Raw genomic sequence first — 27,664 nt, 5'->3', positions numbered from 1 at the left:
TTGACTCTCTCGTTGCTACATCTCAGTCACCATATTTTATCTTCTCCTCTCCTCTCCTGGCAACCACGACTCACGTATTACTATTTGACTATCATTAACTGTGAGCAGGATCACAGAAAATACACTATACATGAAAAAGCATGTGGACAACCCTTCAAATGAGAGGATTCGGCTATTTCAGCCACACCCGATGCTGACAGCACACCGCCATGCAATCTCCATAGACAAACATTGGCAGTAGAATGGCCTTACTGAAGAGCTCAGTGACTTTCAATGTGGCACCATCATAGGATGCCACCTTTTCAACAGGTCAATTTCTCAAAATTGACCGGGGCAGCTCTGGCCCCACCCCTCCTCCCCCCACACACACAGACATTGCGCAAGCTAGATAACTGTGACAAGCTGTTACTTACCTTTCTCTCCGTGCTGATGCCCATTACATTTTTTCATCCCTCCACTTTTCCCATTACAATCGACTTCGGGGGCGAAGTGTACTCACTGAGTCAGAAAATCACATTTGAATACACAACCAGCAAACTAATTTAGCCCAGTAACTGTAGCCTATGTTGGTAACAGCTGCAGGTGTCCTAAACACTGGTGCCTCACTCTGCTTGCATCCTCACATCCATCTCTGCCAGCCTTGTTTTTTTTTAAATAGCACTCCCTCTTCCACTTTTTTTTGTACCACCACTCCATCAATGCAACCTTTTCTTCACTATCGCTAACCCATCTGAAAGGCCTTGGAAGACAGCATACCCCTCAGCATACCCCTCATACTGACAGCTCCCCCTCAACTAGAGCTGACCTTTTATTGGGTTAAGCAAAGAGCACATCTTAATGAAATACACTTACCTTTGGTAAAGGTATTGCTCATAGATAAACAATTCCTTTTTGTATTTAACATGAATCTCGGATCTCAGAAAAGCTAGATAGCTACATTAACAGCCTGTTAAGTACAAGTTGACATTGACTTGTCAAATTTCCATAAACCGTTTTAGCTAAATCTGTAATACATTTTTAAAAATCCATTCCATACCTCTTAATTATGCCTTACAATGATACATGACACTTATCCACATGGGGCAGGTGTTGTTTATGGCCTGTTACTAAATGTTTGGGTATTGTATCCTTAGGTTCCACATCCAATTGTTACTCATGATCAGCTTTCAGGCTGCCTGCATGCTCTTTGTGCTAATGTGATAGTCGAGGTAATGAAATAAGGCTTAATTTGCAGCCATCTGCATATTTTTGAGACAAAGCAATGGAATACAGTCAAGAGTGATATGATAGCTGATTCCCAGTATTTAGGGGGCTTCTTTTCCTCAACTCCTTCCCTATCTCTGGTCATAGGAAGCCGGTTAGGAGTATTGGAATTGGGACACCAGTAACGATTGATTATGATTGGACTCTTCTAGCTGTTACAATGGCATTCCCTGACATGCGCTGATGAAGGATATCTGGGCTTGATTTATAAGTTAGCCACAGTATAATATATAGCTTTCCAGTCCTATTGCAAAATCTAGTTAACCTTTTACTGCAGTGAGCTAAATCAGAGTCACACAGAGTGTTTCTTGGTAGTCTTAAACAAATCTAATTTGAAACAAAAGTATACGCCTCACACATGGTTATGGGCTTAAAAAAAGAAGACCCCTGTACCATGTCAGATACAGAGTTGTAATGTATTCAATTTTGAGTTTGCGTCCCAATATTACACTTTATATACATCACAGAAGACTGAAATATAACAAAACAGTTTGGATTTTCAGCTGCTTTTCTCCACCCATGAGGCCAGAAAGCATCTCATAGTAAGAGTGCTGATCTAGGATCAGTTTTGCCTTTTAAATCATTATGAATAGGGGGGGGCTGATCGTGCCCTGAGATGCTTTATGAATACAAGCCCTGGATATTAGAGAAGCAGCCAGCTGCAGATTATACTCGCCTCCTGGTCTGCGAAACGCAAAGCGCATGCGCGTGAGTGGTATTTTTGCGCATCAGTTGGTATGTGCATGTGCAACCTGAACTCTTGATGTGTTCCAGGGCGTCAGTGTGCTACGCACATACCAGTCGGTGCAATAGCTCTGGTCCAGGGCGTTATGTTAGTGTGGATATTTGGTATTTGGTATTGGTATTTTATTGGTATTTTATTAGGATCCCCATTAAGCTGTTGCAAAAGCTGCAGCTACTCTTCCTGGGGTCCACACAAAACATGAAACATGACATAATACAGAACACTAATAGACAAGAACAGCTCAAGGACAGAACTACATAATTCTTTTTTTTAAAGGCACACATAGCCAAAATATAAATGCAAACAGACAAACTATCTAGGTCAAATAGGGAGAGGCGTTGTGCCGTTAGTTGTTGCTTTATCTGTTTTCTGAAAACAGGTTTTCTGTTTATTTGAGCAATATGAGATGGAATGGAGTTCCATGCAATAATGGTTCTATATAATACTGTATGCTTTCTTGAATTTGTTCCGGATTTGGGGACTGTGAAAAGACCCCTGGTGGCATGTCTGATGGGGTAAGTGTGTGTGTCAGAGCTATGCGTAAGTTGACTATGCAAACAATTTGAAATTTTCAACACATTAATGTTTCTTATAAAAAGAAGAAGTGATGCAGTCAGTCTCTCCTCAACTCTTAGCCAAGAGAGGCTGGCATAGTATTTATAGCAGCCCTCTGATTATAATGAAGAGCAAGACGTGCTTCTCTGTTCTGGGCCAGCTGCAGGTTAACTAGGTCTTTCCTTGCAGCACTGGACCACACGACTGGACAATAATCACGATTAGACAAAACTAGAGACTGCAGAACTTGTTTTTTGGAGTATGGTGTCAAAAAATCAGAGCATCTCTTTACTATAGCCAGACCTCTCCCCATCGTTACAACCACTGAATCTATATGTTTTGACCACGACAGTTTACAATCTAAGGTAACACCAAGTAATTTAGTCTCCTCAACTTGTTCAACAGCCACACAATTCATTACCAGATTCAGCTGAGGTCTAGAAAGGGAATGATTTGTACCAAATACAATGCTCTTAGTTTTAGAGATGTTCAGGACCAGTTTATTACTGGCCACCCATTCCAAAACTTTGTTAGGGTTTCAGTGACGCCATTAGCTGTGGTTGCTGATGCGTATATGGTTGAATCATCAGCATACACGGACACACATGCTTTGTTTAATGCCAGTGGCAGGTCATTGGTAAAAATAGAAACAAGTAGGGCCTAGAGAGCTGCCCTGCAGTACACCACATTTGACATGTCTGACATTAGAGAAGCTTCCATGAAAGGAAACCCTTTGAGTTCTATTAGATAGATAGCTCTGAATCCACTGGCAGAGGTTGAAAAGCCAAAACACAATTTTTTTCAACAACAGGTTATGCTCAATAATATCAAATGCTGCACTGAAATCTAACAGTACAGCTCCCACAATCTTCTTATTTTCACTTTCTTTTAACCGATCATTAGTAATTTGTGTCAGTGCTGTTGAGTGCCCTTCTCTATAAACATGCCGGAAGTCTGTTTGCTTACAGAGAAATAGCAATGTATTTTGTCAAACACAATTTTTTCCTACAGTTTGCTAAGAGCTGGAAGCAAGCTTATAGGTCTGCTGTTAGAACCATTGAGGGCTGCTTTACCATTCTTGGGTAGCGGAATTACTTTGGCTTCTCTCCAGGCCTGAGGACAAAGACTTTCCTCTAGGCTCAGATGAAAGATATGACAGATAGGAGTGGCTATAGAGTCAGCTACCATCCTCAGTAGCTTTCCATCTACGTTGTCAATGCCAGGAGGTTTGTCATTATTGATCGATAACAATCATTTTCCCACCTCTCCCACGTTAACTTTACAAAATTCAAACTTGCAGTGCTTTTCTTTCATCATTCGTTTTTTTATGCATGAATACAATGGCTCAATGTTCGTTGTTGGCATTTCCTGCCTAAGTTTGCCCACTTTGCCAATTAAGTAATCATTAAAATAATTGGCAACATCAAATGGTTTTGTGTTGAAAAAGCCATCTGATTCGATGAAAGATGGAGTTGAATTTGTCTTTCTGCCCATAATTTAATTTAATGCACTCCAAAGTTTTTTACCATCTGTCACGAATACTACCGAAGGTGGCTCCCCTTCCTGTTCGGGTTGCGCTCGGCGGTCGTCGTCGCCGGTCTACTAGCTGCCACCGATCCCTTTATCCTTTTTGTTTATGTCTGTCTAATTGTTTTCACCTGTTCCTTGTTGGGGTTTTGGGATGGGTACTATTTAGGTTTGTTTTGCCCGCTAGTGTTTGTGCGGGCTTATTTAGTTGTTACGTGTGGTGTCTGTTTTTGGGTTTCGCTGTCCAGTGTTTGTAACAAGGTTTTGGGGTTTGTGTAGCGCCAGTGTTTTGGGCATTCACCCATGTTTGGACCTGTTACGTTTTTCGAAGGACATTAAAGCGTTTTCCCGTACATTTCGCTCTCTGCAGTTGACTCCTCATTCATTTCACTCACCCGTCGTTACACCATCATTCTTTACGTCATTGATCTTGGCTTCAAAATACAGTTTCTTCTTCTTTTTGTTGAGTAAATTTCGCAATTTGTAGAGACAGCCAGTCAGATGTGCAGCCAGACTTATTAGCCACTCCTTTTGCCCCATCTCTTTCAACCATAAAGTGTTTCAATTCCTCATCAATCCATGGAGCCTTAACAGTTCTAAGAGTCAGTTTCTTAACAGGTGTATGTTTATCAATAATTGGAAGAAGCAATTTCATAAATGCCAATAAGTGCAATGTCTGGATACTCCTCTTTAATCACATCCGACCAACAAATATTTTTAACATCATCCACATGAGAGTCACACTAAAATCTTTTGTATGATCTCTAATACACTATTTTAGGCCCAGCTGTTGGAATTTTTGCTTTCCTGGATATAGCCACTACATTGGGATCACTGCATCCAATGGGTACGGATACAGCTTTAGAATAAAGTTCTACAGTATTAGTAAAAATATGATTGATACATGTTTGAGTTGACAGCTTGATGAAAACCAGTCAATATTCAGGTCCCCAAGAAAGTAGACCTGCTGTATAATCAAATGAATTATCTAAGTCCGTCTCAGAAATGGCTAATATATGAATGTTATATGATGTTAGCAAGTTATTGATTTCATGAACCTTATTTCTAAGGCTACATATATACAGTGGGGCAAAAAGGTATTTAGTCAGCCACCAATTGTGCAAGTTCTCCCACTTTAAAAGATGAGAGAGGCCTGTAATTTTCAACATAGGTACACTTCAACTATGACAGACAAAACGAGGGAAAAAAATCCAGAAAATCACATTGTAGGATTTTTTATGAATTTATTTGCAAATTATGGTGGAAAATAAGTATTTGGTCACCTACAAACAAGCAAGATTTCTGGCTCTCACAGACCTGTAACTTCTTCTTTAAGAGGCTCCTCTGTCCTCCACTCGTTACCTGTATTAATGGCACCAGTTTGAACTTGTTATCAGTATAAAAGACACCTGTCCACAACCTCAAACAGTCACACTCCAAACTCCACTATGGCCAAGACCAAAGAGCTGTCAAAGGACACCAGAAACAAAATTGTAGACCTGCACCAGGCTGGGAAGACTGAATCTACAATAGGTAAGCAGCTTGGTTTGAAGAAAACAACTGTGGGAGCAATTATTAGGAAATGGAAGACATACAAGACCACTGATAATCTCCCTCGATCTGGGGCTCCATGCAAGATCTCACCCCGTGGGGTCAAAATGATCACAAGAACGGTGAGCAAAAATCCCAGAACCACACGGGGGGACCTAGTGAATGACCTGCAGAGAGCTGGGACCAAAGTAACAAAGCCTACCATCAGTAACACACTACGCCGCCAGGGACTCAAATCCTGCAGTGCCAGACGTGTCCCCCTGCTTAACCTTTCACGAGCCTCTACCCCGGGTCCGGGATCACCCCCCACCCCCCCCACACACTGATTAGCATAGCTAGCATAGCTTCACAAGTAGATAGTAGCATCTAAATATCATTAAATCACAAGTCCAAGACACCAGATGAAAGATACAGATCTTGTGAATAAAGCCACCATTTCAGATTTTTCAAATGTTTTACAGGGAAGACACAATATGTAAATCTATTAGCTAAACACGTTAGCAAAATACACCACTTTTCTAACTCCATCAGTTTCTTACTCCTTCAGGTGCTATCACCAATTCGGCTAAACTAAGATATTGATAGCCAATAACCTATAAAAAACCTCTTCAGATGACAGTCTGATAACATATTTATGGTATAGGATAGGTGTTGTTAGAAAAAAGTGCATATTTCAGGTAGAAATCACAGTTTACAATTGCACCGACCATCACAAATCGACTAGAATTACTAGATAGAGCAACGTGTATGACCAATTTACTCATCATAAAACATTTCATAAAAATAGACAAAGCATAGCAATGGAAAGACCCAGTTCTTGTGATTTCAGACCATATTTCAGATTTTCTAAGCGTTTTTCAGCGAAAACACAATAAATCGATAAGTTAGCATACCACATGTGCAAACGTTACCAGAGCATCGATTCCAGCCAAAGAGCGCTATAACGTAATCACCGCCAAAATATATTAATTTTTTCACTAACCTTCTCAGAATTCTTCAGATGACACTCCTGTAACATCATTTTACAACATACATATACAGTTTGTTCGAAAAGGTGCATATTTAGCCATACAAAACCGTGGTTACACAATAAAAATACTAGGAAATCAAGCCTCAATATGTCTGACGTCATCTATCAGAGTGATCTAGTTTAATTGAAAGCTAATCATATACTTGACAAAAAAATACAGGGTTGACAGGAATCGAAAGACAAATTAGTTCTTAATGCAACCGCTGACTTACATTTTTAAAATTATCCTTACTTTTCAATACAGGGTTCGCCAAGTGACGCGATAACAAACAAAATGGCGAAATATGCGTTTAAAATATTTCGACAGAACAACAATTTATCATATTAAATATTGCTTACTTTGAGCTGTTCTTCCATCATATTCTTGGGCAATGTATCCTTTCTATGTTATAAACGTCTTTTGGTCGATAGATGTCCTCTGTCCTTCGAAATGTCCACCACCAACGACCGACACCCCGAAACGTTTCCAAAGCTAAAAAGGGCACGACAAAGAAATTCCTCAAAATCGCACTAAACGGATATAAATTGCTATAAAACGGTTCAAATTAACTACATTATGATGTTTTTAACAACTATAACGACTGAAAACATGACCGGAGAAATCTAACTAGTTAAACAACGATTTGGAATGAGGCAGGTCCGATGCCTATCTTGCTTGTGGCGCGCGGAGAGAGAGAAAGGTAGTCCCACGTTTTGTGGTTTTATATGGGCTGGGATTGTGCAATAGACTCCATTCAAAACGTGATGACGTACAGACACCCAGAGGAAGACGTAGGCAGTGTCGGTTTCTTCATAGCATTCACTGTCGCCTTAAAAACAGACTCCAGATCAGGGGTAAAAAATTCTGAAATCTGACCCCTGTCATGAAAAGTGCTGTAGATATTGTTCTGTACCACTCAGAGACAAAATTCCAACTTCTATAGAAACTAGAAGGTGTTTTCTATCCAATAATAACAATAATATGCATATTGTACGATCAAGAATTTAGCACGAGGCAGTTTAATTTGGAGACCCAAATATGCTAATGCAGAACAGCACCCCCTATAGTTGCAAGAAGTTAAGCCAGTACATGTCCAGGCCCGTCTGAAGTTTGCTAGATAGCATTTGGATGATCCAGAAGAAGATTGGGAGAATGTCATATGGTCAGATGAAACCAAAATAGAACTTTTTGGTAAAAACTCAACTCGTCGTGTTTGGAGGACAAAGAATGCTGAGTTGCATCCAAAGAACACCATACCTACTGTGAAGCATGGGGGTGGAAACATCATGCTTTGGGGCTGTTTTTCTGCAAAGGGACCAGGACGACTGATCCGTGTAAAGGAAAGAATGAATGGGGCCATGTATCGTGAGATTTTGAGTGAAAACCTCCTTCCATCAGCAAGGGCATTGAAGATGAAAGGTGGCTGGGTCTTTCAGCATGACAATGATCCCAAACACACCACCCGGGCAACGAAGGAGTGGCTTCGTAAGAAGCATTTCAAGGTCCTGGAGTGGCCTAGCCAGTCTCCAGATCTCAACCCCATAGAAAATCTTTGGAGGGAGTTGAAAGTCCGTGTTGCCCAGCAACAGCCCCAAAACATCACTGCTCTAGAGGAGATCTGCATGGAGGAATGGGCCAAAATACCAGCAACAGTGTGTGAAAACCTTGTGAAAACTTACAGAAAACGTTTGACCTCTGTCATTGCCAACAAAGGGTATATAACAAAGTATTGAGATAAACTTTTGTTATTGACCAAATACTTATTTTCCACCATAATTTGCAAATAAATTCATTAAAAATCCTACAGTGTGATTTTCAGGATTTCTTTTTCACATTTTGTCTGTCAGTTGAAGTGTACCTATGATGAAAATTACAGGCCTCTCTCATCTTTTTAAGTGCGAGAACTTGCACAATTGGTGGCTGACTAAATACTTTTTTGCCCCACTATAGCTATCTTATCAGAGATAGACATAATACTGAAAAGAGCAAACAAAGCAAGAGAAAAAAATATACATTCAGCAGTTCATTAATCAATTGTGTGCGTGCTGCAGGGTTGAAGCTGCGCACCCATAGGCTTGGCTCTCTCATCCCCTCCAGGCTTCTGGGAGGGAGGGTGGACAATGAGCCTGTCGTATCGGATGTAAGCAATGTCCCCACACGCTCAGGCGACTTTCATGGCTGGGATTAGTTCTTTCCTCTTCTGGCTCACAGCTTCAGAATAGTCCTTGTTGAGGAAGACATACGTTCCTCTCAAGTTCTTGGCTCTTTACAGATTAGCTACCTTGTCTTTGAACCTCAGGAACCTATTGGCCTGGGCCTGTCACCTGGGCCGGTGATGGGTTTTCCAGTCCAGTGGGTGCGCTTCACCTCAATCTTCCTGTGGTCCATCTTCAATTTCTCAGAGATCATTCCCCTCGCTTATTCCTCAGACTCCGTCCAGGTCTCGTGGAGAATCTGCAATTCCGTCCACAACCATATTACCTTGATTGTCCCTCAAGATTTATCCATTATTGTTGTCATGGATTCACACACAGAACTGATGTCCTTTCTCATTGACTTACAGATTGCTGTCATCTTGCTGTTCTCCTGTTTCAACTCATCGAGCTGACCCTGGGAGAACTGCAAACTGTTCTTCAGGACCTGGACCTCTCTGGTCAGGTCGTCCATTAGTTTATTAGTTGAATCCACCAGTATTTAGACAAAACACTTGAAGCTATTTTCTTGTTGTTGTAACAACTACTTGCAGATCTCTTTTTGTTAGTTTAAAAGATCCTTCACGTGTGATAGGGACGGTACTCCTGCCGGCTTTGGTCTTTGTCATGGTAGCTAGCAACGTAGGCTAGTTACTCTGTTACTCATCGCAGTTCCAGACAGAGATTGAAGATTGAAAACAACAAACAGCAGGGATCTAGACAGCCACAAACCTGAGACAATCCGCAGTCCCAGCCACAATGGCTAACCGCGTAGCGGGCTGCGTTCAAGCCCTCAAGTTAACCCCGCTAGCTTGACCGCTAGGCTAGCTGCAAGCCCAAATAGCTCCTCAGACCCGTCCTTGGTTGGCAGTACAACTGGACAGAGGCTAGCAGTCCCAGCAACTGATGCCAACTGCGTCGCGGGATCCAAACTAAAAAGTTAGCTAGCTACTAAGAACTTTCCAATACACTTTCAAAACAATAAACAAACTTGTTCAAAACAACAAAACCAAGCTCTTCCTCGTTCCGCGTTCAACTAACGTTACAATGTTAATAATGTAAAAAATCATTACAACCACTGTTGCTTGTCCTTTAGCTGTCACTAGCTAGTAGCCTAGTGGCAAGCTAGCATCTACCTACTAGCGCTAGGTAGGTAGTGGCTAGCTAGTAAGTAGCGTCTATTTATTCTATATGCAATTTCACCAACATTGCTGTTGGTGGCGGTAACGCACCATCCTCTCTGGTATCATTCGACATCCTGTCTCATCTCGTATGACTCACAGCATCTGTGGAGTGAAAAGGTATCTGCTGGAGGCATACCCTATTGGGATATTACACTACTACATGTAGCTAGTAGCTACTGTATGTCATATGTCATTATCACCTCTTCTGTACATGATCATAATAACAGTGGTATGGTGCTTCAATTGCATGTGAAGAAATGTATGATTGTATGATTCAATTGTATGAATTGTATTGTTTCTCCAATACAACATGGCAATATAATTTGAAATGCACCACAAACTCTTCAGCACACTGTCGAAACGTTGCAAGATCTAATTTAACAGATATAACTCTTGTGACTTGAAACCTCATTAGTTGCCTGAGCAAGTTGGCATGTAATGGTGTATATAGAATATTCTATCCCTATGACACAGTTGGTCTTGTTAGTATTATCGGATGCATAAAACTTGCCAACCAGGCAGCGTCAGCCCAAGCACATAAACTGAGTGTCACGATATTCGTTGGAAGCATACTCGGACCAACGCGCAGCGTGATCTGGGTTCCACATCTTTTTATTAAAGTAAGTGAACCGCACAACAAAAACAATAAAGAAACAACGAAACGTGACTACGTGGTGCACATGCAAAAACACAAAATAATATCCCACAAACACAGGTGGGAACAATAACTACTTAAATATGATCCCCAATTAGAGACAACGATTACCAGCTGCCTCTAATTGGGAATCATACAAATCACCAACATAGAAAAAATTAACTAGAACCCCACATAGAAATAATCAACTAGAATAACCCCCAGTTACGCCCTGACCTACAACACCATAGAGAAACAATGGTTCTCTTTGGTCAGGGCGTGACAGTACCCACCCCCCCAAAGGTGCGGACTCCGGCCGCAAAACCTGAAACAAAATGGGGAGGGTAGGGGGGCTGATTAGTGTCGGTGGCGGCTCCGGTGCGGGGCGAAGTACCCACTCCGCTCGCGGATCCGCCAGCCTTGGTGGCAGCTCTAGTGCGGGCCGAAGAACCCGCTCATCCCGCGGATCCAGCCATGGACCAGGCTGAACACTGTGCCTGGACTGGACTTCGGTGTCAAGGAAGGCTCCTGCCATGGAGCGGGACTGGACACCAGCCTTGGCCTGGACATCGGTGCAGAGGAAGGCTCCTGCCATGGAGCGGGACTGGACGCCGTATCTGGACTGAGCACCGGCGCAGAAGAAGACTCCGGCCATGGAGCAGGACTGGACGCCGTGTTTGGACTGGACACCGGCGCTGAGGAAGGCTCCCGCCATGGAGCGGGACTAGACACCGTGCCTGGACTGTGCATCGGCGCAGAGGAAGGCTCCTGCCATGGAGCGGGACTGGACGCTTCCTGGACTGGGCACTGGCGCAGAGGAAGGCTCCTGCCCTGGAGCTGGACTGGACGCCTTGCCTGGAAGCTCCGGACTGTTGACCCTCGCTGGAGGTTCCGGAACGTGGACCGTCGCAGGAGGTTGCAGACTGTGGACCGTTGCAGGAGGTTCCGGACTGTGGACCGTCGCAGGAGGTTCCGGACTGTGGACCCCCGCAGGAGATTCTGGACTGTGGACCGTCGTAGGAGCTTCCGGACTGTGGACCGTCGTAGGAGGTTCCGGACTGTGGACCGTCGCAGGAGGTTCCGGACTGTGGACCGTCGCAGGAGGTTCCGGACTGTGGACCGTCGTAGGAGGTTCCGGACTGTGGACCGTCGTAGGAGGTTCCGGACTGTGGACCGTCGTAGGAGGTTCCGGACTGTGGACCGTCGCAGGAGGTTCCGGACTGTGAACCGTCGCCAGAAGCTCTGGACTGTGAACCGTCGCCGGAAGCTCTGGACTGTGAACCGTCGCCGGAAGCTCTGGACTGAGAACCGTCGCCGGGAAAGCTCTGGACTGGGAACCGTCTGTCGCCGGAAGCTCTGGACTGGGCATTGTCGCCGGAAGCTCTGGTATGGAAATCGTCGCTGGCGGCTCTGAACTGTGAACCGTTGCTGGAGGCTTAGTGCCTGGAGCAGGTACAGGACGTACCTGACTGGGGAGGCGTACTGGAGATATGGTGTGTATTGCCGGCATCAATTGTACCGGTTTGATGACACACTTCGCACGGCAAGTGCGAGGAGCTGACACAGGACGTACTGGGCTGTGGAGGTGGACTGGAGACCTGGTGCGTAGAGCCGGCACAAATTGTACTGGAACAATGACACACTTCGTGCGGGGAGCTGGCACAGGACGTACTGGGCTGTGGAGGCGCACTGGAGACCTGGTGCGTAAAGCCGGCACACATGGCGCCGGACAAATGACACGCTCCTCAAGGCGAGTGTGGAGAGCTGGCACAGGACTTACTGGGCTGTGGATGCGTACTGGAGACCTGGTGCGTGGAGCCGGCACAGATTTCACCAGACTAATAGCACGCTCCTCAGGACGAGTACGGGGAGCTGACTCAGGTGGCATTAAATTGATAACACGCTCCTTAGGGCAAATGTCGTGCATCTTCCACCAACTCAACAACTCTCTCCATTCTTTCTCCTCCAATACCTCCATCCACTCACTGACGGTCTCTGACTCTCTCTGTTTACTCTCCTCCAGTTTGTCCCTCTTCTCCCAGACTGGCTCTGGTTCACTCCTCGGCTCCGCCTACCACCCCTTATGCCCCCCCCCCCCCCCCCAAAAAAAATGTGGGGCTTTTTTGGGGGCTTTCCATGTGGCCGCGAAGCCCGGCGTCGTCGCTGTCCTCCCTTTTCTCCTTGCGTCTGCCGCCAAGGAATGCGATCCTGTCCTGCCAGGATTTCCTCCCAAGTCCAAGATCCCTTCCCATCCAATATCTCCTCCCAAGTCCAGGATACCTTCTCCTTCTTGGGACGCTGCTTGGTTCTGTTGTGGTGGGATATTCTGTCAATGATATTCGTTAATAAGCATACTCGGACCAACGTGCAGCGTGATCTGGGTTCCACATCTTTTTATTAAAGTAAGTGAACCGCACAACAAAAACAATAAAGAAACAACGAAACGTGACTACGTGGTGCACATGCACGTAACGTAACGATTGAAAGGCCCTCAGTGTCACGCCCTGACCATAGAGAGCCATTGTTTCTCTATGGTGTAGTAGGTCAGGGCGTGACACTGAGGGCCTTTCAATCGTTACGTGCTACGGCCTCTGAATACTGAGCAGAGAAGACAGAAACAGCCTCTCAGGCCAGAGAAGACACAAACACACACACACGCGCACACACACACGCGCGCACACGCACACACACACACACACACACACACACACACACACACACACACACACACACACACACACACACACACACACACACACACACACACACACACACACACACACCACAGACACAAATCCCTCATCCCTCATCACTCTACACACAAAATATCCCATAATGACAAAGCAAAGACAGTTTTTTATACATTTTTGCAAATTTATAAGAATGTAAAACAGATATACCGTATTTATATAAGTATTCAAACCCTTTGCTATGAGACTCGAAATCGAGCTCAGGTGCATCCTGTTTCCATTGATCATCCTTGAGATGTTTCTACAACTTCATTGGAGTCCTCCTGTAGTAAATTCAATTGATTGGACATGATTTGGAAAGGCACACACCTGTCTATATAAGGTCCCACATTTGACAGTGCATGTCAGAGCAAAAAAACAAAAAGCCATGAGGTCAAAGAAATTGTCCGTAGAGCTCCGAGACAGGATTGTGTCAAGATACAGATCTGGGGAAGGGTACCAAAAAATGTCTGTAGCATTGAAGGTCCCCAAGAACACAGTGGCCTTCATCATTCTTAAATGGAAGAAGTTTGGAACCACCAAGACTCTTCCTAGAGCTGGCCGTCCGGAGTAGTAGGCTAGTTTCAATTTGACTGAAAAGCCACATGCCACTGTCTCTTTTTTTTTCTCAGAGGTCAAGTACTATAATGTTGCCCCAGTGAGGAGAGCAACCGGTGTTAACAACAAACAAGTCCCACCGAGTGGGTATTGATGTCTCTGCTGTCCTTGCTTGCTGTCAGCCATTGTACCTTGAGCTCTGCAATAAATACAAAGACTGGGTCGAACAAACAAGCGTGTGTTGACACACAGACAATCTTCCCATTCTAAGGAATAAGAGGTCTCCCTTGCCTAGTGCAACTCCACTTGGATAAACCTTCCCTCCGATCCCTTCCTCAAAGCCCTAATGTCCCCTCATGTCAGGTATGTCCTCATAAGTCCCCAAACGTTCCCATAAGTCACATTCGCAAGACGGCCAACGGGGAGACATCATCTTTAGTACAGCTGTAATGCCCATCCTCCTGTGTGGTATCATATACACTTAAGGCTGCACTAAGAGGGGTCCCAAAGAAGCATTGATGGGAATTAAGATACAATGATGACAAACTGGAATTGAAGCCAGACTCAGTGGCAAGTCAGTGGCACAAAATATACATTTCCTTCACATTTTTATATTTGGTTGCATTGAGAACCAAACACATTTCAATATTACTTTTGTAATACAGTTAATATCCTAAAGTTAAAGCTATCCTACAGACTAGGCCTAACAGCATTTATTCAACTTTAAGATGAGAAACACGTCCATGGCCACATTTTGAGCTTAGCCTATAGCAGCCTAACTATAAATGTCTTCTAATGTAATCATAGAAAGCGGTGCATGTTCAAGATAGCATGCAAAGGCCGCAGGTCTCTGGAGATATTCAGAATTGCTATAATAATCTGTGCAGAATCTCAAACAGCAATGATCACTTGCAAATCAAGTCAAATGTTATTTGTCACATGTGGCGAATACAAGAGCCCTTTCCCAACAACTTACGAGCCCTTTCCCAACAATGCAGAGTAAAAAAGTACGAAAATGTGCAAATAAATTTGAAAATGGTAACACAATAAATAACAGTAATGACGCTACAGTATATTCAAGGAGTAACGGTACTGGGTCAATGTGCAGGGTTGATGTAATATGTACATGTAATTTGGGGTTAAAGTGACTAGGCAATCAGGATAGATAACAGTGTAGCAGCAGCCTGCGTGGATAGTGTGTGTATGTGTGTGTATGGCGTCAATAAGCATGTGTGTTTTGTGTGTGTGTATATGTGGGCAGCCATTTTATGAACTGTTCAGCAGTCTTATGGCTTGGGGGTTGTGCTGTTCAGGTGCCTTTTGGTCCCAGACTTGGCGCTCTGGTACCGCTTGACGTGTGGTAGCAGAGTGAATAGTCTATGGCTTGGGTGGTTGGGATCTTTGACAATTTTCTGGACCTTCCTCTGACACCGCCTGGTATAGAGCTCCTGGATGGCAGGGATCTCGGCCCCAGTGATGTAATGGGTCGTCTGCACCACCCTCTGTAGCGCCCTGCGTTCGAGGGCGGTGCAGTTGCCATACCAAGCAGTGATGCAGCCAGTCAAGATGCTCTCAATGGTGCAGCTGTAAAACTATGTACAGTGCCTTCAGAAAGTATTCATACCCCTTGACTTATTCCACATTTTGCTGTGTTACAGCCTGAATTCACAATGGATTACATATTATTTTTTCACCCATCTACACACAAAAGCCCATAATGAAAAAGTGAAAACATGTTTTTAGACATTTTTGCAAATTAATTTGAAATACAGAAATATCTAATTTACACAAGTATTCACACGACTGATATGTTAGAATCACCTTTGGCACCTATTACAACTGTGAATCATTCTAGGTAAGTCTCTAAGAGCTTTGCACGCCTGGATTGTACAATATTAGCTTTTTAAAATTATTCAAGCTCTGTGAAGTTGGTTGTTAATCATTGCTATTCAGTCATTTTCAAGTCTTGCCATAGATTTTCGATCCGATTTAAGTCAAAACTGTAACTCTGCCACTCAGGAACATACAATGTTGTCTTGGTAAGCAACTCCACTGTATATTTTGCCTTGTGTTTTAGGTAACTGTCCTGCTGATAGGTGAATTTGTCTCCCAGTGTCTGTAGGAAAGCAGACTGAACCAGGGTTTCCTCTAGGACTTTGCATGTGCTTAGCTCTATTCCGTTTTATCCCCCAAAAACTCACTAGTTCTTGTCGATGACAAGCATACCCATAACATGATGCAGCAACCACCATGCTTGAAAATATGAAGAGTGGTACTCAATGATGTGTTGTGTTGGATTTGCCCCAAACATTACGCTTTGTATTCAGGGCTTCAAGTTAATTTCTTTGCCATATTTTTTGCAGTTATACTTTAGTGCCTTATTGCGAACAGGATGCATGTTTTGGAATATTTTTTATTCTGTACAGGTTTCCTTATTTTCACTCTGTCATTTAGGTTAATATTGTGGAGTAACTACAATGATATTGATCCATCCACAGTTTTCTCCCTTCACAGCCATTAAACTCTGCAACTGATTAAAAGTCACCATTGGCCTCATGGTGACATCCCTGAGCAGTTTCCTTCCCCTCCAGCAACGGAGTTAGGAAGGACACCTGTATCTTTGTAGTGACTGGGTGTATTGATACACCATCCAAACTGTAATTAATAACTTCACCATGCTCAAAGGGATATTCCAATAGGTGCCCTTCTTTGCAAGGCTTTGAAAAACCTTCCTGATCTTTGTGGTTGAATCTGTGTTTGAAATTCACTGCTCGACTGAGGGATCTTATGTGTGGGGTACAGCGATCAGTCATTCAAAAATCATGTTAAACACTATTATTGCACACTGAGTGAGTCCATGCATCTTATTATGTGACTTGTTAAGCATTTTCTACTCCTGAACTTATTCAGGCCATAACAAAGGGGTTGAATACTTATTGACTGAAGACATTTCAGCTTTTAATTTTTAATTTAAAAAATGTAACTTAGAAAAACATAATTACACTTTGACATTATGGGGTGTTGTGTGTAGATCAGTGACACAAAATCTCAATGTAATACATTCAGGCTGTAACACAACAAAATGTGGAAAAAGTCAAGGGGTGTGAATACTTTCTGGCACTGTACTATGTACTTTTAATGTAGCCTAATCTCAACTGCAATCAAGGTAATTTTGTCGTGCTATTAGCACAGTGATAACATACACAAATGTTGTATAAATACAAAATGTCTCACAACGTATTCCCATTTTAACTTTGTTGTGCTTTTAAATGGTTGAAAGTGCAGTGATAACACATTGGTATTTCAACAAACTTCTGGCTGTTTTTGAGTGAGTGAATATAGGTTGAAACCTCATTGATTAATGTCTCAACCAAATATTACCCAAATTTCCACATTGAAAATCAGTGGGATCTTACATTTTGCAAATTTTTTTATTTTAGCCAAAATATTGTAGTTTGTAGTTCCAGCTACACCGCTACATGGCAAAAAAAAGTAATTAACTACTGAAAACACTACCAAGATTTTAATTTAGTTCAACCATCACCAAACTACTACAATATGTAGTTAAATTACTAGTTGAACTACATGTAGTACACTACGCCCCAACACTGCTACTAACAGCCAATTGAATTGAGCAAAATTGACTTAAATTAGCTGCATTTAGGCCCCACATTTAACGGTGCAAACCAGTGAATGTGAAAGTTATTCATTTCAATTTACAGATTTGAGAGAGTTAGCCCCTGCTTATTATAACTTTGAAGATTAGATCATTTATTTTTATCATCTGTTTCATTCTTTTTCCAAAACAATTAACATTTTCCATTTCAATAAGACTTATGAGGGATTTACTAATACTGCCTATTTATCTATGGCCCTCAATACTACCTATTTATTTCAACAGTATTGAAGCATAATTGCTTACTCACACCAAGTTAAGCTCGTTAGGCTGCATTTTGTAAATTTTTCATATTCGTAAATATAGAGCCATGAACAACTGAGCATGCTGTTGTTGATTTTTCTATATCATTAGTAATTAAATGCTGAATATGTAGATTAAATGCCAGGAAGCAAAACCAGCGGAACGTTAATTAATAATGAAATGAAAATAACACACCATTTTCATGGTAATTCTGTATTTAAGTCAATTTTATTTTATATAATCAACATGGCAGAGGACAAGCATTATGAATACATACAGTGCATTCGGAAAGTATTCACACACCTTGACTTTTTCCACATTTTGTTACGTTACAGCCTTATTCTGAAACCTATTAAATGTTTTTTTCCCCTAATCAAATTACACACATGACAAAGCAAAAACAGTTTTTTGTTACATTTTTGCAAAAATAAATAAAATAATACCAGAAATATCACATTTACATAAATATTCAGACCCTTTACTCAGTACTTTGTTGAAGCACCTTTGGCAGAGATTACAGCCTCAAGTCTTATTGGGTATGACGCTACAAAGCTTGGCACACCTGTATTTGGGGAGTTTCTCCCATTCTTCTCTGCATATCCTCTCAAGCTCTGTCAGGTTGAATGGGGAGCATCACTGCACATCTATTTTCAGACCTCTTTCAGGTCTCTCAGAGATGTTCGATAGGGTTCAAGTCTGGGCTCTGGTTGGGCCACTCAAGGACATTCCGAGACTTGACCCAAAGCCACACCTGCATTGTCTTTGCTGTGTGCTAAGGATTGTTGTCCTATTCGAAGGTGAACCTTCGCTCTAGTCTGAGGTCCTGAGCGCTCTGAAGCAGGTTTTCATCAAGGATCTCTCTGTACTTTGCTCCGTTCATCTTTCCCTTAATCCTGACAAGTCTCCCAGTCTCTGCCGCTGAAAAACATCCCTACAGCATGATGCTGCCACCACCATGCTTCATCGTAGGGATGGTGCCAGGTTTCCTCCGGATGTGATGCTTGGCATTCAGGCCAAAGAGTTCAATCTTGGTTTCATCAGACCAGAGAATCTTGTTACTCATGGTCTGAGAGTCCTTTGGGTGCCTTTTGACAAACTCCAAGCGGGCAGACGTGTCTTTTACTGAGGAGTGGCTTCCGTCTGGTCATCCTGATTGGTGGAGTGCTGCAGAGATGGTTGTCCTTCTGGAAGGTTCTCCCACAGAGGAACTCTGGAGCTCTGTCAGAGTGACCATCGGGTTCTTGGTCACCACAGTGACCAAGGCCCTTCTCCCCCGATTGTTCAGTTTGGCCAGACGGCCAGCTCTAGGAAGAGTCTTAGTGGTTCCAAATTTGTTCCATTCAAGAATGATGGAGGCCACTGTGTTTTGGGGCACCTTCAATGCTGCAGGAACCCTCTTGGTACCCTTCCCTAGATCTGTGCCTCAACACAATACTGTCTCGGAGCTCTACGAACAATTCCTTCGACCTCATGGCTTGGTTTTTGCACTGACATGCACTGTCAACTCTGGGATGTTATATAGACAGGCGTGTGCCTTTCTAAATCATGTCCAATCAATTGAATTTACCACAGGTGGACTCCAATCGAGTTGTAGAAACATCTCAAGGATGTTCAATCGAAAAAGGATGCGCCTGAGCTCAATTTCGATGTCTCATAGCAAAGGGTCTGAATAAGTGAAAATAACCTGTTTTCACTTTGTCATTATGGGGTTTTATGTGTAGATTGATCGGGATTGTTTTTTATTTAATCCATTTTAGGATAAGGCTGTAACGTAACAAAATGTGGAAAAAGTCAAGGGTTCTGAATACTTTCTGAATGCACTGTACATTAAAAAAGGTGGTAGAAAACCTCTTTCCTGTTCTTAAAGTCTTTCTCTCTCTCTCTCTCCCGCTCCCGCTCTCTCTCATTCTCTTTTTTTGTGTCGCTGTGAGTTTGCAGAAAACACTTTTCACCTGGCCTTATTTTTCCTAAGATAAGATGACAGCAGAGAAGACAACATTCAGCGACCAAAAAAATTTAAATAGTGCAAACTGCAATTTGCCCACAATTTCCTCCTCTGGAGTCCGATGGCAATTGCTCCGCTTTGAATATAGATATATTTCATGTCACAAGCAATGGCTGTGTGGTAATTTCTTTTCAAAAGCAGTAACTTGAATTTTCAGATAAGATTAAAGTGCAGGGGATTTTTTGGCAGTTCAGGCAGAGGCTGCATTGCAGAGGTGTTGAATATCCCTGAACTGTACGTGTGAGAAATCAGTGGCCTGTGCATATCTTTACATTCAGGTTGAATTCTCTCCTCAGCCTCGACCTTGACTGTAATGCCCAGACTACCCAGTCTTGAGTAGAAACACAATTTCACCATTACAGCTTGCTGGACGGCTTAGTTTTCTTCCTTCAAAGGTAGTCTCTAAATGAGGGATTGCCACAGTCCACTCACTGTATGTGCTTAGAAGCATGTCCACTGCTAAACAAGCATTGCCGAGGCTTGTCCTAAAAAGTAAACATGGCAAGTATTTGTTTTTTAATCAAAACCACATTTCCACATGTGAATGCCCAACCGTAACTCAGGATAGCTTTGCCACTGTAAGTTGGGCTATCTGATGTTGGACCAGGCTGGACCTTGGTTCTCCATGCTTAAACCCCATAACAGTTTTGCAGGACACAGAAACATATGTACATGTCTTCCATATAATAATAATAATTAAATGGAGCCAGTGTCTCAGCTATAAGGTTATAGGTGTCCTCTGAACAATGTGCATCTTTGGTGAGTCAGAGCTGTGGTCCACTGCCCACATTGAGCCCCTGTCTGTACGTCTGACAAGACTAGCAGGACAGGACAGAGGCAGCCTTCGTTCCAACCTCCACTCCACTGCACTGCACTTATACCTCCTTAGCTCTATTCATGTGCTAATGACAACCCCCGCACGCCGCCCAGTTACTGATCCTATTCGGCCGCTGTGTCCAGCTCTGCTCCAGTGTCCCCAACCAGACCACTTCAGATCCCCCCCAGGGGATGTCTGCTCTGCATTGGGTTCAGGGGTCGAGTGCATTTCCCCACTTCCTACCCCCTCTCTCACGTTGATTACCCAGAAGGGTCCAAGGCTCCATGACACCAACCGGACGTGAGATGAATTTCAGCCTAATTAATGAGGACGGACTCATCTGGGTCGGGTTATTGTTTATTAACCTCTCAGTATATCCCTCTCCCTCTCCCTCCCCCTCTCTCTTTCTCTATGAAATGTTTTCTCTCTCTCGCTCTACTCCCTCTCCCTCCCCTCTCTCATTCTCTCTAAAATGTTCTCTCTCTCTACTCTCTCTCCCTCTCTGCTATCTCTTTCTCTCTCAAATGTTCTCTCTCTCTCTCTAATCTCTCTCCCTCCCCCCTCTCCCTCAATTTTTTTCTCTCTCTTTACTCTCTCTCCCCCCGTCTCTCTTTCTTTCTCGGTCTCTCTCAATAATGAGTAATGTGTCATACATGGCTGAGGGGGTCATCTATAAATAACGCCCGGAGGTATGTTAATTTACAGAGCAGGAGGGTGTCTGGTGTGTCTTACTGGACAGATGGATGAGCAGTCGGACTGTGACTGTAACTGTCCGTGTCTGTTGTTGTAGTTTATATGGGGTCGATCTGTGGGGTGTAATGTTGTCACTCTATAATAACATACTGTATCACACATGCCATAAGGCAGATGTTCACAGGGTATACAGTTGAAGTCGGAAGTTTACATACACCTTAGCCAAATATATTTAAACTCAGTTTTTCACAATTCCTGACATTTAATCCTCGTACAAAATTCCCTGTCTTAGGTCAGTTAGGATCACCACTTTATTTTAAGAATGTGAAACGTCAGAATAGTAGAGAGAATGATTTATTTCAGCTTTTATTTATTTAATCACATTCCCAGTGGGTCAGAAGTTTACATACACTCAATTAGTATTTGGTAGCATTGCCTTTAAATTGTTTATCTTGGGTCAAATGTTTCAGGTAGCCTTCCACAAGCTTCCCACAATAACTTGGGTGAATTTTGGCCCATTCCTTCTGACAGAGCTGGTGTAACTGAGTCAGGTTTGTAGGCCTCCTTGCTCGCACGCGCTTTTTCAGTTCTGCCCACAAATTTTCTATAGGATTGAGGTCGGGGCTTTGTGATGGCCACTCCAATACCTTGACTTTGTTGTCCTTAAGCCATTTTGCCACAACTTTGGAAGTTTGCTTGGGGTTATTGTCCATTTGGAAGACCCATTTGCGACCAAGCTTTAACTTCCTGACTGATGTCTTGAGATGTTGCTTCCATATATCCACATACCTTTCCCTCATCATGATGCTATCTATTTTGTGAAGTGCACCAGTCCCTCCTGCAGCAAAGCATCCCCACAACATGATGCTGCCACCCCTGTGCTTCACGGTTGGGATGGTGTTCTTCGGCTTGCAAGCATCCCCCTTTTTCCTCCTAACATAACGATGGTCATTATGGCCAAACAGTTATATTATTGTGTCATCAGACCAGAGGACATTTCTCCAAAAAGTACGATCTTTGTCCCCATGTGCAGTTGCAAACCATAGTCTGGCTTTTTATGACTGTTTTGGAGCAGTGGCTTCTTCCTTGCTGAGCGGCCTTTCAGGTTATGTCGATATAGGACTAACTTTACTGTGGATATAGATACTTTTGTACCTGTTTCCTCCAGCATCTTCACAAGGTCCTTTGCTGTTGTTCTGGGATTGATTTGCACTTTTCGCACCAAAGTACGTTCATCTCTAAGAGACAGAACGCGTCTCCTTCCTGAGCGGTATGACGGCTGTGTTGTTCCATGGTGTTTATACTTGCGTGCTATTGTTTGTACAGATGAACGTGGTACCTTCAGGCCTTTTGGAAATTGCTCCCAAGGATGAACCAAACTTGTGGATGTTTCCATTTTTTTCTGAGGTCTTGGCTGATTTCTTTTAATTTTCCCATGATGTCAAGCAAAGAGGCACTAAGTTTGAAGGTAGACCTTGAAATACATCCACAGGTACACCTCCAATTGACTCAAATGATGTCAACTAGCAAATGATGTCAATCAGAAGCTTCTAAAGCCATGACATAATTTTCTGGAATTTTCCAAGCTGTTTAAAGGCACAGTCAACTTAGTGTATGTAAACTTCTGACCCACTGGAATTGTGATACAGTGAATTATAAATTAATTAATCTGTCTGTAAACAATTGTTGGTAAAATGACTTGTGTCATGCACAAAATAGATGTCCTAACCGACTTGCCAAAACTATAGTTTGTTAACAAGAAATTTGTGGAGAGGTTGAAAAACGAGTTTTAATGACTCCAACCAAAGTGTATGTAAATTTCCGACTTCAACTGTATGATATTGATACCACAGCTGTTGTACTTCTACACATTGGATGAGTTCCACTTATGACACAGCCGGAAAAGTGTCAAAGTTGACATTATGAATCCCAGTAGACAGTAACCAATGGACGTTATTGCGGTGCCACTGTGTTTTATTTGACTACTATATGAATACTGTAGCTTGTTGTGGGAAATTGGCTACTATGACAGCCCATTCAAGCAATTTACTACTTATGTGTGGATTGGAGGCAGATAATCTCTTATTTGTCAAATGCCATATAATTCCCCACTCAACGTTCCAGAACATCCAGGGAACCAAATATGCTAGCTGGGATGCCTTTATATCCATGACGTGGAGTGTGCAATTGCAAACTTGGGGAAAATGTGACACATGTTGTGTTGTTGGTGATGAGGTGGCCTGCTGTGGTAACACTCTGCAGTGGACACACACACACACGCACGCACACACACACACACACACACACACACACACACACACACACACACACACACACACACACACACACACACACACACACACACACACACACACACACACACACACACACACACACACACACACACACACACACACACACACACACACACACACACACACACACACACACACTGTGTAGTGTGTTCAGGTGGCCGGGGTACTACTCAAACAGAGAGGAAATGTAGCGTTGATGAAAAAAGAAGGAAACCATTTAAACTGACCATGACCTTGAATGTGTGTGTGTGTTCAATGTGTTTGTAAGAACGTGTGTTTATGTAAGTCTGTGTGTGTGTGTGTGTGTGTGTGTGTGTGTGTGTGTGTGTGTGTGTGTGTGTGTGTGTGTGTGTGTGTGTGTGTGTGTGTGTGTGTGTGTGTGTGTGTGTGTGTGTGTGTGTGTGTGTGTGTGTGTGTGTGTGTGTGTGTGTGTGGCATGTTTGTACCGTATAAAGGAAACCACTTTGCCACTGTATGTGCTGGGGATTTTCATTACACAGCCAGCCTGACAGCTTTAACCTGCCAGTCAAGCTTGGTCATTTAACATCTTCCAAAATACAGTGAAAGTAAACATGTAACCATTTATAATTTTTTTTCGGTTTGAGTTGATCTCTACTGTTTGCTGTCCTATCACTCTTTTTAATCCTCAATTTCATATCAAAACCATTGTGAATGAGTTTTCTCAACAACAAGTCTGTTTAACACTTGAAATTGAACCAATTTCTATCTGTCTGCTTGTCTTTCAAAATGCTTTAGATGTATGTGAAACATTTAGCATTTAAAAGCAAATCAATCAAAATATCTTCAGTTACAGTTGTGACTGAAATTGAAAGTTTGAAGCTGCAATCTGTAAAACACAACTTCTTTTGATACAATTGCTGCAGATATGTTGATCAACTGTATGATGTACTGTACTGTATGTATGAACTCTGTTGCATTGGAAGGGAAAAAATGCTTTTCAACATGATCAATTACCCTCAGATCTCAAAGCAGGTGTTAGTCATTGCAGCTGTTTCCTGTATTTGTAGTATTTTATTCCTCGCTTAAATGAACGGAAGAAATTAGGGGTAGAAGTGCGGAGAGGCGAAGAGAAGAATATAAGGAAGTGGGGGAAAGCGAGAGAGCAGAGGCTTCTCCAGGAAAACATTCTTATGGATCTTTCTTATAGAAATATATCGTAACATACAGTACAGTACATGTTTCTCTGTCCTTTAGAGATCAATATTTCATGTAACTTTATTTTTTTTAAAGTTATTATTTATTAGAAAATAATCATGTCAGATTTACACAGTACATTTCTATCTAACACATTCTATATATTGCCCCAATTAATAAGCTTCTAGTTTTGCTCACTCAGCCACTAACACATGAGATCCAGAGGACTGTGACACTGACACATTAACACTGCAGGACAAAAGCCAGCTGCAAGCTACACCAGACAAAGCCTCAGCCTGAGTAAGGAGAATTCATTTGGGAACTGGTGACTATGCAACGCTCTTTGTTGTCCCCCCATATTTATTATTCCTTCTTCAAGAAATTATTCTCTCACCAGATTCTCTCACAAGGATTTAGGCCTTAGCAGATGTGAGTTCTGCTTTTCCTTACTGTCAAAGACAACGAGCTAAAACCTCGTAAGGGAAAAGTCCATGCGGCTGACACCAAAAGTCCATGCAGCAGCACTACCCCCCCCCCCCCCCCCCCATGGTTTCCCTGGACTTGGTACAGTCCATTTAAAAAGGTGCTTGTCATCTCCCAGTGCTCTGTGTCCTTTCAGCAGTCAGCTGCAGGGAGCACATTTCACAGAGGGAGTGCCTGCTCTCTCTCTCTCACAGACACACTCTCTCTGTTCCTCTCTCTCTCTCTCTCTCTCTCCCTCTCTCTTCCTCTCTCTGTTCCTCTCTGACTCGCTCTTCCACTCTCTCTCTCACACACACACTCTCTATCTCATTCTGTTAAAGAACTCTCTCTCTCTCACACACACACACACACACTCAGACTCGCACATGCACCACAGAGGATAACAGTTACACTGAACATTTCCCCTTAGCTAATTTGAGGAAAAGGACACACTGCTTCTGAAGGATTTTACTCGCAGTTTTTTCTTAAGAAAATAGTCTAGTAGAGCAGTGCGGAGGAATACAACCGAAGACACGATACAGTTTCATTTTGTTCCTGGACATGGTCAACTTGACAACAGCATGACACCCTCCTGTTTGGATTCCCTCCTCAGGCCAAAATCCTGAAAATGATGGATGACGACAAGCAGCTGGCCCAGAGGATCGAAGGGGCAGTCCAGTCGGCCAGCCAGGAGGTGACCAACCTGCGCTCTGAGCTGACGGCCACCAGCCGCAGGCTGGCCGAGCTGGGGGCCGCCGACCGGGAGCGTGACCCCCCAATAGAGAACCACCACCAACAACACATCCGCCACCACCACCACCATGGTAACAGAGACGGACTGAGAGAGAGTGTGTGAGAGAGGGAAGAGAATGAGTGTGCGTGTAATTGTCTCATGTGTACGCTGCTTCACGTGTGTGTGTTTGTGTGTGTGTGTCCTTATATGGGTGAAAAAGCCTTGACTCACAGTTTAAGAGAGAGTGTCTGTGCCTTTGAGGATTTATAGTATGTGTGTGTAATGTTGGTGTTTGGGGGGGAGAAGGAAGGGGTGACAGTTGGCTACAAATGGGATGGACCAGAGAGAGGAGCGGGGGTCAATCCACTGTTTGATGTCCACTCACATCTCCCTCACTGTTAAATAATTAACCCCTCCATTTGAACCCTGGAGAGCAGGAGTGGTGCACTTTGGAGGGGTAGTGGTGGAGAGAAGGGTGGGGGGAGAGTGGCAAGTGAGTACCCTCCCTTCCATACTCATACTCTCTACTTTCTCTGCTGGCACTAGCTGGTTCAATACATTCCCCAAGCTGGGCAATGGATCTCTCACTCTGGTGTGAGGGGGGGGGGGGGGGGGGGGTTGTGAGGGTTGCTGAGGGTTACTGTTTCCAAGTACTGTTTGAATGGCTGCCCATGCTGCAGAATGTGTGTGTGTGTTTGCCCTATCTTGGCTTTGTTTACGGTGTGGCTGGGTTGAGAGCATGTGGATGCGTTGCTATGTCCCATCCACCCCTCGAACACACACGCGCACGCACACGCACACGCTCCTGCTGTTTCCTTGCCTGGAAGCTACAGTAGCAATGAACTCTCCCTGAAGGAATATGTTCCATCATGCTATTGGCAGTGTTCTGTAGGTCAGACTTTCCACTCTCAGTCACAGCCAGTTCCCAAAATCTTAGTGAACTGAAAGACAAATTCTGTTACATGGTGAAAAATTTGTCTTCATTGTCCTGCATTACTATTTTGTCTATTCAATGGAACAAGTCTTTATTTTTCATTGCCTGAAGTTTTGTTCAAAGTTTATTGACTCTACATGTTCTGTATCACTCACCGTGTGTGTGTGTGTGTGTGTGTACATTCTGGCAGTGGCGAGGCACACACCGTTGACACAGACTCCGCTGTGCCTGCCTGGAATGCTTTGGTCGTGTGTCAGCATTGTTTTGAATGGACTCTGCTGTCACTTTGTTATTCAGTTATTTCTGTCAGCTCGTGTGTGTGTGTGTGCGTGTGTGCGTGTGTGCGTGTGTGCGTGTGCGTGTGTGTGTGTGTGTGTGTGTGTGTGTGTGTGTGTGTGTGTGTGTGTGTGTGTGTGTGTGTGTGTGTGTGTGTGTGTGTGTGTGTGTGTGTGTGAGGTGGATATGTGTGTGTGGGAGGGAGAGGAATATATGCGTGTGTGTGTGTGTGTGTGTGTGTGTGTGTGTGTGTGTGTGTGTGTGTGTGTGTGTGTGTGTGTGTGTGTGTGTGTGTGTGTGTGTGTGTGTGTGTGTGTGTGTGTGTGTGTGTGTGTGTGTGTGTGTGTGTGTGTGAGAAAGGTGCCTCTGAAAGTGACAACAAGCATTCCGCCGGGCGTGTTTAAATG

At 43.4% G+C, this 27,664-nt stretch overlaps 1 protein-coding gene across 4 annotated transcripts in view; it reads left to right on the top strand.

The window, feature by feature from the left end:
- LOC139557207 (kazrin-like) overlaps positions 1-27,664 on the top strand; it is a 350,504-nt gene that overhangs the window by 93,757 nt on the left and 229,083 nt on the right. For 3 of the 4 annotated variants that reach the window (XM_071371696.1, XM_071371697.1, XM_071371701.1), the window contains exon 3: positions 25,928-26,138. In XM_071371696.1, the coding sequence (XP_071227797.1) occupies positions 25,928-26,138 (211 nt within the window). Of the gene's footprint in view, positions 1-25,476; positions 26,139-27,664 lie in introns of those variants that run through there. The other variant, XM_071371698.1, reaches the window with a different exon arrangement.

Source organism: Salvelinus alpinus, chromosome 28 (assembly GCF_045679555.1).
Source record: "Salvelinus alpinus chromosome 28, SLU_Salpinus.1, whole genome shotgun sequence".
Taxonomy (NCBI): domain Eukaryota; kingdom Metazoa; phylum Chordata; class Actinopteri; order Salmoniformes; family Salmonidae; genus Salvelinus; species Salvelinus alpinus.
Note: the sequence above shows the minus strand (reverse complement) of the source record. Positions and strands in the feature narration are given on the sequence as shown.